Source organism: Atta colombica, unplaced genomic scaffold (assembly GCF_001594045.1).
Source record: "Atta colombica isolate Treedump-2 unplaced genomic scaffold, Acol1.0 scaffold257, whole genome shotgun sequence".
NCBI lineage: Eukaryota > Metazoa > Arthropoda > Insecta > Hymenoptera > Formicidae > Atta > Atta colombica.
Genome location: NW_017259356.1, coordinates 750,326 through 763,344, shown reverse-complemented (window position 1 = coordinate 763,344; position 13,019 = coordinate 750,326). Strand labels below are relative to the sequence as shown.

The following is a 13,019-nucleotide window of genomic DNA, read 5'->3' as shown; positions in this document are numbered from 1 at the left end:
GGAGGGGGGGGGGGGGGGGGTCGCCATTAACTCTTTAATATTTCATAGCGGCGGCTGTACGTCCGGTCGCGATTCCCGAGACCAACATGCGCGAGGGACGATAGAAGGAGAGAAAGCAGTCGTGACGACAAGTAAGATAGCAAGGGAGAAACAGAAAGAGGGAGAGGAAGATCGAGCTGGAGAGAGAGAGGGTAGGGAGGGAGGGGAGGGAAGGAGGGAGGAGGAGGAGGAGGAGGAGGGAGAAGGTCACTTTAAGCACTGTCCGCTGGTCAGGAAATTAAACTTTGAGTCGAGAACTGGCCATTAGGCGTTTGTTGTTGCCTCGTTGTCAGGGGAACATGATGTCCGTATAGATACCGGAACTGAGATACGCCGCTCCGTCTCGCCTTGTCTCTCCGGACGAGTTTAACGATGAATGCATCGTGTAAATGTCACTTATGACCCAAGGGATCTGTACCAGTCAATAATGATCAGATGAGCGAGATTTCCGCTCGGGTAGACCGTACTTCGGCGACGAGACCGACTATTAACTACCGCGTAATCTCGTTGTTGCGTCCGATATAGTCCTTGTAGTCGTTCGATTGCAGCAGAGAGATGATGTCAATTGGCACTTTGGCAGCGTGCCACAGCATCGCAGCGATATATTGTCACGTTTTCGAAATATGCATCAACTACGTCATGGAGAAAAGTTTGCATTATTTTATCTTTAAAACGATATCTCTATTTGCGGTTTATGAGAGCGTGAAGTGTAAACGCGAGATGAACGTTGCGGGAGGAGAGAAGTGTTATTAAAATTGAAAGCTGATACTTTCTGCGTACTAATTGGCAGCGACGCTTGTTGAATATGTCGACGCGCGTTATCCTCGCAAAGGAATTTTAGATTAAAGTTAACACACGTGGAGGAACATCGCACACACACACATCGTATACGCATTATATGCAAAATGAACGAACGAAGACAGATAGTTCCAAGCTTGCTCATACATAAAAGTCGTTTAGGGTTCACGATTAACTCTCGTTCTTTTTGGAACGCTACTGTAGGAAGCTGCTGAAGGATAATTAAGTACGTTTTTTTTTTTTCAACGGCACGCTCGTCGTGCTGTCGTAGAAAGATCATGGAGAAAAAAGCCGCGCCTTTATTTAACGATCGCGTTACGATCGAGCGTCGACCCTTTGGCAATTTGTGTCATCAGCCGCGTGCACTTGGAAAATCGATCCCCTTGAGAGGCACCGCTCAAGATGGATGGTAATAAGTAAATGTGTTTGCTGAGCCCCGAGCGCGCATCACGAGCAATTAATTAAGCTCGATTATCTATGTACACTGCGGGAAAGTGCGCAGCCTCGCTACCGCCCGGTAGATACTGAATGATAGCCACGCGCACGGCAAATGCGCCGAATGATAATGCTTGTACTCGCGGTAGAACTTGGTCTTATCAAATTAGCGTCAGAGATATCTCTCGCGTAGTGGAGAATATTTCCCTTCGATGATGTTATGTCATCATAGGGATAGTTAATATACAACAGAATATAAGGGTGTTTCAAAATTTGCGACTCAACATTATTATAGCAAGAAAGTTCCCGAAAAATTTAAACAGCAATTTTTTAGATAATAAAGATTTAAATACAGTCAGTTATAGATTACACTGAGAAAAAAATGTCTGATTGGATTAATCTGGTTGAAAATGGACGAATCAAAATTTTCTGGTTCTATCTATTAGAATTCTAATTAATATAACTAGAATCTTTTAGTTCGTCTATTTTTAATCAAGCATTTTTCTGAGTGTACGTTTAGATGGTCATCTGTTTATAAATTGCGCGTGCAGTAATGTTTTTTGGTGAGCTTGCACTTGAACAAGAAACTATTGCTTCTCAGAAATTATTGTAGTCTTAAAACAAAGACTACAAATAATTATTTTATTTTATTTTTCGAAAACTTTCTTTCTAGTTTTCCTCGTGATCGAAATTCAAAGATCTGCATGGCTTTCGTAAAAATAGAGTGGATCACGTGCCTACACGCCTTGATTATCTCGATTTATACCCATTGGTAAATCCGAGCTTTTTCTTTTGGAATGAATTCACGCAGCTTTCTAGAGAATCACGCAAAATCCAGATAGGGGATGAGCATAGGCTGATAACCACCGAATTGAATGGTGAATGCCGTTTCGGAAATTGAATAAGCTATCGTGCTAGGGCCGAGTGGCGCTGCCGGTATTTGACCTGCCTGCGTGCAATCAATGTACTGATTGGAGATAAGGGCTCGCCCTGTAGCCCCTGGCATCCTCCTCCCTGGCATGATTTATATACGTACGGTCTTTGCCGACGGTGTATTCATTACTTGATTACCCATCGGCAAGTTAATACTGATCCTATAACTGGCTTCAAGATCTCTTTGACAAAAAATATTCATATTTATCATTCATATTCTCATGCATTTTGGGATATGTCTCTCTAAAGTGGCGTCTACAATAAACTTTTAGGCATGAAACTTAAAGCTTAAGAAATTGACTAATCATAGTGAATGTGAAGAGAATAATCAATTATGTTTGATCAAGTTCTTACGACTTAAAGCTTAAAAATCATCAACTATGATTATCGATTGGTCAATTTCTTAAAGTTCATAGCTTAAATTTTACATAGTTTAAGACTTGTTTTGTAATTCTTAATGACAACTGGGATGTTATTACATCGTCATCGCGAATTCTTATATTTTATAAGAAACATTATAAGAAAACTGAACAATGACAATATAACAAACACTGTCGTTAAGAATTATAGAATAAGCATCTAATGTTAGTCATTAATTATTAAGCTTGATAAACTTAATGTTATTTTGATTTTCTCTAAAAGAAGTTCCATCATAACTTACAATTGAATCTTTTGCATATTATTGCGGATGATTTCATCAACCGAATACGAAAATTGACAAAGCACGCCGAAGACACGGTTCGGCTACGAGCGCTCTCTCGACATTTTCGTTACATAATTCAGTTATTCTAATTATTACGGATGCGCGCTCGCAAGCGTCTGGCTCGAGTTAACTTGAATAATCCTTCGCGTGGATATCAAGTGGGGAACTACATACTAACTGCGCGAAATCTGCGTTCGCGGTTGTGCCCGTTAATACGGCTAATTTGTCGACTGCTTCGGAGCAAATGCCAGGCCTCTCTATGTGCTCGCGTCGGATGTTGCGATACTACAGATACCAAAGCAGAGGGAACACTGAAAGAGGATGAGCTGTCAGCTAGCAGATTACATCTAAATGGATCCCGGCCGTGATCTAATTGGCAAATTAATTGCAACCCGTAATTAATTTCGTCGGTGATTGACATTTGACGTTTTGTTTGTATAAGCGGATAACTGGTTCTTCGAAATAGGTCCGTACACTTTTTTGGCATGCATTTCGTCTAGAATCGCTCGCGGCAGAGCGCTGACCAATCACGAGAGAACTATTCCATTGTGCTGTTCATACTCATATTTCGTCCAATTTCCGTGCGAATTTGTCGGCAGTATCGCGCGCTTAGCGCGTTATCGTCACTTTTTGACGCGATCAAACAATGCGTCTCCGGCCGAGTGTTAACTCGTATTGAAGCCCAGGTTGCGATTCCAGTGCAATTCAGGATAAATAAATGCGCACCTGCACTCCCGGCACATCGGCACGGTTGGCGCCCTGCCGTTTTGTCTGTTCGTGATTATAAATAGGATTTGAATTTTATTGTTGGGAGCAGAGTGTCGTATGATTGAACGTCATGCCATATAACAATGATTGCCATGCGGACTATGCGCACTCAAACTAATGCGAATATGATTGACTACATGCAGTAGGAATCTAATAGTCAATTGATCAGTTTAAGCATAGCTAAACCACGAAACTCGGAATAAAATAACTTGATGTAAAAACTATGTGACAAAAATAATATAATATAAAAATTCTGTAAAAGTTATAATTTCAGTGGAAATTTACGAAAATATTAATTTTCTTGTAAGATAAATAATTATAAAATAAATATAATTATATAAAATAAATTCTTATAAAATAAATAATTTTTTTATAAGACAAATAAAATAATAAATAATAACAAAATTGCAAGTTATAAAAAATGGAATTTTATTTTTATATTTCTGTAAACGATTTATAAATGACGATTTATTTTCTAGATATATGATATTGAATAAATTAAGCATTAAGAGAGTACTATTAAAAAAGAAAAACAGAAATTTTTATTGTTCCGAATAAAAATCTAAAAAAAATTCCTTTAAATTTGTCAAAGCTGTAACGAGTTTTTATCATCATAAAAAAGTCAGATTGTATTCTATTGTTAATTCAAATATATCTACCAAATTCACAATCAAAATATCGATGGTACCTTTGAAGATCTCATATTGCCGGCGGAGGGTTAAAGAAACAATAAAAAACTTTCTATTCACAAATAACTTTCTATAAAAATAACTTTCTATTCACAATTTTGCACGTACAATATTGCTGTGCACGAGGTCTTTATTCGCGAATTGTCTCACTAAAGGAACACATTGTAGGGCAAATTTTATCTTTAACGGAAACATGTAACGTTTCCATTTTGAACATTGCACTTTGAACGTCGATGATCACGTTCGTGCCATGTCCGTTAAATAAAAATGTAAGTTTAGAAAACCAATTCCATGGCGGTCGTGTCGGCCGTGTTTTTTCGGGACATCGTGCTAAAATTCAGACGCAAGTAGAAATCGAACGATTGCCGCGATATCGCTATCCCTGTATCTCTTTACTGTGTTGTCGGGTTACGATACTGCGGCAAAGTAACGCATTCTCTCGAAACGGGAATTACGTTGCGCTTTTTCCCAGTTTTGTAACCATACTCTGACATACGGCCAGCGAATTTTTTTTACACGATTACCCGATCGTACCTGTACGAGGTATAAAGCATTCGCTTTCCCACCTATTCAATTTCTCTCTCTTTTTTTTTCCTTTTTTTTTTATTCGGCTCCATCAGTTTTTTCCCTAACGCTCTACAAATATTTGAGCGTCGACTATACCACCCCCGCCGAAAGAGCATTCGAGTCGAGTGAGCTTTCGCGCCCTCCCTCTGGGGGTACTCGTCGTTCACCGATTGTAATCTAAGCCAATGCTTCGGCGCGCATTAAATGTCAAACGTTATACGCCTCTCTATTTCACGGCTCTGCGGTAGCGAGCACCGGGATGTTGGATGTGGCAGTCGGCTGGACAAACGCTTGGAAAATCGCGAGGCGGGATGCGATTGCCCCAACGGTTTACAACGCTCTTTGACGCGGTTCCGTTGTCACGTACCGCCATTCCGAGCTTCGATCGTCGCCCATTTGGCGGGTTACAGTCGTAACAACGTCGAAGCTTCATTGCTTCTACATGATCTGCTCCGGCGAAATGTTTGCGTCGCGCATAAGAAACCGACATCATGCAGATCGTCGGAGGAATAGTTATAGCTTAAAAGACGCGATCCGAGAAAACGCCAAGATTTTCGACGATTTCAAGTTGGAGAAGAAGGTCAAAAGAGAATCACAATGTTCGAAAACCTAACAATGCATGTGATTGTCGGAATCTATCGAATTTCAACGTCGCCCGAATCACCGTTTCAAATTACGGTCGGTCCACATAGAATCTCAACGAAATTCCAATTTTGTCTTGATCGATGAACTTTGTTTGAATGAAATGCAAAACGCTGTCATTTTTACGTTTAGAATAAGGGACATTTCATGTAGGAGGGTAGTGACGATTGAACCGACAAATGAGAAACTTTCTTTTTATTTGAGTTCCGTTATTACGAATTTTAATCGACATGGATGACGTAGATTCGTATCCAGATGCTGGTTCAGATGTTCGTTCGTCGTCTATTGGTGCGTACGATCGTTTATTATTGGCGATGGGCCAACATCCGGATTTAGGATTGATGTGCCATGCAAAGCGTCGCCATGTGGCGGGCCACATTACCAACGGTGTTATGCACCAGCACATTCACGTGTGCCGCCGCATTAATTGATGCACGTCTCTGCATCAACACCCCGTAAGCGTCTCGTGAGAACTCGTCATGTGCCCTCGCAACGTAGAATTTCCGATACAATCGCCAAACGTTTGATAAACATTAAATATAGACGATACGTGCGAGAGATGAAGAAGGTTCTATGATCGAGGGAGCGAGGCAGGTCGACAGAGCTTAAAATATCCGTGGATGTTTTTATTTATCAAGTTTAAACATATTTCACGTACAAACTGCGAATAGCCGCATTAACTATGATCGCATCGTATGAGAAAATTAATCTTTTCCTTTTTTCCTCGCTTTTTAATTGCATGCGAAATATACCTCGTGCATCGGCGAGTATCACTCTATTTAATGAACGCGCTTTAGTTAATTCGTTCCTGAGAAGCGTACGGAGAATCGATTCTTCGAAAACGGTTGCGACGTAATATTAAAATGACGTAGAGAGTTCTACAATAAGAAAAAACTCACCCCATTAAAGCCTGGTTTTTTATTTTCTGATTAATTTGTGGTTAGACTTAGCCTAATAATAACGTAAAAGTTATATTTTTCTAGCTATAATTAATTACTAAACTAATGATTTTATAATGATGAATAACTTTTAAAATAATATATTTAATTGTTTGGCTTGATGAAAACTAAGTCAAAAGTTTAAACGCACTTTATGTATCATTTAAAAATTAATTATTATTCATTGCGAATCTGAATTTTAATAAATTAGTTCAATTTGCTATCCTCTTAATTAATCTTCTTTGTTTTGCTTAGCAAATTAGAATTAGAAAATTGAGTTTGTTTTTAAAGTTCCAATATAAAATAAAAATTATATTTTTCTATCGATGTACTGAGAGAAATATCTATAGTTGAAAATGAACAAACTAGAAGATTCTAATTGTATCAATCAGAATTTCTGTTATTTCAAGTAGAATTCTAGTAAACCAAAAAATTCTGATTCGTCTATTTTTAATCAGAATTCTAAATAATCCAACCAGTCATTTTTTTCAATAAAGTTTAATAGTAACTTTTGAAATTATCACTTTAGCAAAATTACCAGTATAGTGATTAACATTATTATCAAGTTAAGTTTAAACCAGAGAGTGGAAAACGGATCTAACGCTACAGTACATAAAAAGATTTAAATAGTGAGTTATTTTCAGTTTCTGTTTGATTGCACTTCAAGTCCAAGAAACTGAGTCAGAGCAGTTTATAAAACTAAAAATATATTTACAAATTTCCATATGAACATCAATCATTAATATCAAGCACTAAGATCCGTTTCAACCGAAAATAGAATTCTTTTTCTAATTTGATTTATTTTTATCGGTCTAAATTTTATTTATAATTGTTTAATCAGAAAAGCAAATCAACATTTTAAATTGGCTACTGCTTACATTATTGCCTTATGTTCTTTTTAATTGGCAAATTCGTTTACTGTTTACTGCCTCCGTTTTTTTATATGTCATGGCTCCAATCAGACGAAGGCAAAATATTGTCTCTCCATCTCCCCTTTTCCCAAACCACTGAGTAACCGAATACAGACACGCCCGCGACATTGAACAGCTGCTCGCGTGTCGATGTACGCTCGCGATTCATGCGTATGTCGTGCTCGCGTGCAGTAACACGCTGCTAACATTATGCACAGGACGAGGGGGAAAGAAGCAGGAAAACCAGCATGACGAGGGTATTATTGTAAACGTTACGCATGTAGAAGCTGCGCGACATATGGATAGGTTGCGTTACATCCGAGTCCACCACGCGCACACATCAGACCGCCAGAAATAGTCACGCGTAAACACACGCGAGCGAGGATCTTTTACGACTTGAGCTCGTGAAAGGACCGTGCGATACCGCATCGACAGGAAGGAGGACGAATGCGAGGAAATCGGCAGCCGGTCGTAAAGTCGCAGGGTATCATATGCATTTACACGGTTGCCCGTCAAGACGACATCTTCCAACGTCGTCGTTCCTTCCCTCTGGCTTTTACGATCTCACCGTACATTTCCGCGTACGTCGAAAGCGGCTACGTGACTTGAATCTTGATGCATGCATCACGAGCGTGTTCGAGCGAGACACACACGACCATTGCGGGGCTCTGGGGAAGAAATCCGACATCCACGAACCTAATCCTGTCTCGCGATCCGCCGATCAATCGATCCGTCGCTGGAAAATGTCGAGATGCAGGGAGCGACGCGACGAATGTTTAACGTGTATACACATCTTCGACCGAACGACACGTGCAAGAGGAAAGAGGAAAGGAGAGTAGTTGGGGAGATTTAAAACTATTCGCGCAAGCGCACTCACCATCTGCAAGTCGTTCCGACGCGACGATACCACTTCCAGAATATGAACCATTGGGGAACAATTAAGCGCGGGTGATCGTAGGTACTGACGGGTGTGCGGACCCGCGAATTTTTCGAACTTCTGCTCTTTGCGAGCACACAATCAAGGTCGCGCGATCGTCGACACGCGTCACGAATTATCACAGCACGAAATGGAGAATTTACGCGAGATCGTCGATAGCACACGTATCTCGCGCCACTTGAAGAGTATCCAGATCGGTATTGTCAGCGGATTTACGATATTTAAGAGTTCGACACCAAACAAGTTCCAGCGAGAATACTCGAGTCTTCTTACTGTTTATCTTTTCTCCGTTTTTTGTTTCTTCGCACCGAAAGCAAGCGATCACATCGGATACCGCGTAGAATCTCGCTGGTACATACGCGAGGTTCGACGTGTGCGTACAAAGAGGGCACGAGCGAGCGAGCACGACAATGAGAGCAAAAGGGAATAGAGGGGACAGAGCTATAGATAAAACCCCGAACGCAGCTCGCCCGCGACTGATTCTCCAGGCCTACACGCACCCTCTAGTTTTCTCCCTTTCATCCCCCACTACCCACCCTCTCGACCACTATCCCCTTCCTCCTTCTCCTCCTCCTCCTCTTCTGTCCTCGCCTGCCCCCGCCTCCTTTTCCGCCACCCTCCGTACTCCTCTTACCCTTTGTAAGTCTCCCTCTTATCCCCTACGTGTGCGCCCCCCTCTCTCTCTGAACACTACGCACCCTTTGCGAGGAAACCCACGCACCCTCGGAGCAGCCGATATATTACATCTTTCTCTCTCTTTCCTTTCTTCTCTCTGTCCCTTTATCTCTTTTCCACCTTACGCATTTTCTCGTAGCCCTTCTTCTTTTCTCTGCCTCTCGTGATAGTCTTTTTTCGGTGTCCTTTTCCATCGTTCCATATTGACGGAACCACATAACATTCGGCCAATCAAACGCGCGTTTCCAGGATCCCCGTGCTTGCGGTCCTCAAAGAATAAAAAAAGAAAGAAGAAATGAGAAAACCAGGACACGAGAGGAGAGAAGCTGAGGCTTCAGAAAGAACTGGGATTCTAACCCTGGAAAAGATGTGTATATGTGTGTACATAACCGCATACACTTACGTACCACGCATCCTTGGGGAGGCGATGAGAAACAAGCGGGGATCTGTTCTAGATCGTAATGGGGAAACGTTCTTCGAGGCTTAGGTCTGTTTCATAAGATGAGATCTATTTCATAAGATGATATTAGCACAAAATATCCGTTGCAAGTCATTTTTTTCATGGAACGATAGAAAGAGAGAGAAAAGCAAATTATATTTAAAAAAAGGAAAAAGCTTCTTGTAGACCACAGAATTTGATATTGAGGTATTACGCAGTGCTCGCGCGATTTGACGATGAAATTAGGTCACCGTCGGATGTTATCTCTCGCGAAGGGGGAAAATCAACGGTTGATGGAGCCAGATGAAAACGTTCATGAGCGACGTATGAGATCCGACTTAATTCCACTATTCATGCGAAAATTTATCTTTGCCCGAGCGCTTAAGCGTAAGGAGATGCATTTCGAATCTGAACGAACTCGCTTGAAAGGAGGCAAAATAAAACACGCGAATGGAGAGGAGGAACGCGAAGGGACCCGCAGTTAACCTCTCGACTTTGCTCTCTCCTTCCGCCCCGGGGATTTGTTGGTCCAGAAGGACCACTCGTACGTACATTTACGAAACTCTCTGCCGACCCTCCCCCCCTTCTCTCTCTCTCGCCATACCCCCCTTTCCTTCTACAGGCATCATCCGCAGTTCGCGTTTTTAAAGGGCGCACAAAAGCCACCGGAAATTGCTGCCAGCTCTTCCGACGTTACGGCCGGTTCTATATCTGTCCCTCTCTCGACCGATCTTGTCTCCCCCTCCTCCCCTCTCTCTGTCTACCCTTTCTCTGTTCTGTTCACATATGCCTCTCTTTTTCTTCTCTTTTATCTGTCTTTCTCTTCTTCTACTATCGACGATTTCACGGGTAGGTACCTACCGAGGCGGCAAGAGTTCCGATAATGGCGGATTTGGATAGCGGCTCGATCGTTTCTGCATCAAGAATGAAGCGCGAGGACGAATAGTCGTTGGCTATGGACTTGGCTTTAACGAAGTACGATCATGGCGAGGTATATCGTGCGAAAGATTCGTCTCTCTCTCTCGTGTTATTCGAAGTAGAAGGTAAGCGAACGACGATAGACGGGTCGCCATCGGTTGGCCGTTTAATGTGCGATCCATTCGGAGGCTGCGTTTCATTTTTATTGGCGGTATATTGCTGCGATACGCTACGCGCCAATCGGGAAACGAATTTTCATTATTACCAGTATAATAGCAACGTTCCGAAACGCAGCTAGGCGGCAAATGGCAGCATTTGTGCGATCGGTGCGAAAGTTATTCTAGAAGTAGTTTGAATTTGGATAAAACGAGAGATATTTTATACAAATTGCTGTTTGTATCGTAAATACTATTTTAATCAATTAATGTATAGGCATATTTTTTGTACTATGTAGGTATATTATTTTGTACTAAATGAATCTTACAACTTATTTCAAACATACCAAATAACGCTGATAGCGTTAAAAAAATATATTTTACTTTTGCTCGTTTTTATAGTCAAAATTAATTAAATCTACAATTCTCTAATACAATTCTGAACTTGTCGAACTTATTATCTTAAATTTTAATTAAGTACCTTAAATATAAAATACTACGTGAACTTTATAAATTGTAGTACATTCGATTCGGAATCTTGTTATATACGTAGAAAAAGTTGAATCGTTTTTATGAGTTGCTAAGAGGGCTGAAACCGGAGTCTGCAACACGCACAGCATGCTCCGGGGCTGCTGACTAGGCCGAAGTATTTACCTAGGGTGAAGATAGACGTGCACGAGGAAAGGAAGCAAGTGAAAGTTCGTAAGGAAAACTCCAACGAACCAGGCCGCGTTGCTTTTTGATGACTTCGACGAAGTTCGCTGCGGAACGATGAGGTCTGGGAAAGACTTCGAAACTCGAACGTCGATATGGAAAGTGCGGGAGCCCGGATGTTATGGATTACGCGATCAATCTCGTGCGAAAATGGCAAAAAGTTCGTGGGCCATGAAGCGCGCGCGGGAGAAAGAGAACAAAAAAGTTTCGACGTTTCACTCGCCTATTTCGATGTCCGTACATACGCACAACCGTTGCGACCAGTTTTTACGTTTGCTGTTGTAGCAAGATTGATTTCATAAATTCGTGATGAGCTCCACGAAGATGAACGATGTGCTAATGCTATATTTGAAGAGATATTGAATTGACTTTATTATATCTGAATGTGTCGTGTGCCATCTTAATAGAAAAAAATCTCTTTAGTTGAATATAATTACGATCCGTTTTAATAGTCAAGTAAGATCGTTTAGAAATTTAGATTAACCGAATTATATAATGGAGAACTATCAGTATTTTATCAATCAAAACATGTTCACGAAAAAAAAAGAAATATTTCATGCTATGATATGCTTGAACTTTATTCGTCAGATTTTATTCGTCTTGACGTAAATATATAACTAAGATAATCTCTGTTGACACTTATATTCTCGTATTAATTCAACAGAATTTTGTGACGTAATCATACATGATTTATTATGTCACTTGTCAGTTCGAAGTCGATTGATCTCTCATAAATTATTGGATAATCATCGTTTAACTTCGACGAGACGTCCACTCGTCTTCTATCAAGTTTGACGCACATTACGATTTTGGTCCTCTATCTCCGATTTTCACGTCTCTTTCTGTTCAAGAATCCGAAAGATTGAGTAACGTGTCCGATCGCGGTTCAAATTGTCGCTATCGAAATTTCTTTAATGGTAGATACACATCGTTCGTCTTTAGTGGATGTGATTTGATCGCGGGACGGTTATTGCGAGCACGCGGAATGGTATAAAAGGTAATAATGCTGAGGTACGAATGCGATGGAAGTAGATTTTAATGTCCTCAAGGGTGATAGTGATACGGAGGTTGAAACAGTGCTCTCTCGAGAATACAGTGAAATCTGATCGCGGACGATGTTATCGCGATACGTATATCCAGAGCGGTGATATTATTCATACGCGATATGTGTTTATAAAGAAGCCACAGGCCAAGAAAGATGCGATCATGGATTTCGGAGCGATCTTCCCCATAGCAATCCGGAGGAACCTCTTATTCGGTCTCGTGGTATCAAAGTCCACGATTAGCGACCCTTTTCTATCACAAGTTCGCATTTGCTACGAAGACCCTTCGCTCCGTGACTCTTCAATATTCTCCGTATTGGTCTTATTACGTTTCTTCCTTTCTCGCCGGTTTTTACATCTTCTTTGCCTAATGATTCTTTCCGTCGCCCACGAGAAGTTTCCTTCGTCTCACTTTATATTATTTTTTTTTTGCCATGATACTTTCATTCTCGTTTTGCGATCTTACATAATCAGGAATAAACTTTTCCAAACTTTTGCATGTACAATTGAAATTGCGACCCTTCGAAAATTGAATATTGCATATGCACTATCGTTAGAAAGTTTAAGACCAATGTGATGTAATCTTAAAACACATAATTTATGCTAAATTATAAAACAAGTATATGTTAAATAGTAATTGTTTTTTTACTTAATTATTATATCTTTTTCAGCATATAATGCTGAAAAATAAAATTGAACATGCATATATTTTAAA

The 13,019-nt window shown here is 40.6% G+C and overlaps 1 protein-coding gene across 10 annotated transcripts in view; it reads right to left on the bottom strand.

Moving 5' to 3' along the window:
- LOC108689105 (CUGBP Elav-like family member 4) overlaps positions 1–13,019 on the bottom strand; it is a 672,688-nt gene that overhangs the window by 84,152 nt on the left and 575,517 nt on the right. For 2 of the 10 annotated variants that reach the window (XM_018195736.1, XM_018195743.1), the window contains exon 1: positions 8,301–8,734. The exons of the other annotated variants lie outside the window; for them this stretch is intronic. In XM_018195736.1, the coding sequence (XP_018051225.1) occupies positions 8,301–8,351 (51 nt within the window). In that variant the 5' untranslated portion in view covers positions 8,352–8,734. Of the gene's footprint in view, positions 1–8,300; positions 8,735–13,019 lie in introns of those variants that run through there. 10 annotated transcript variants of the gene reach the window in all.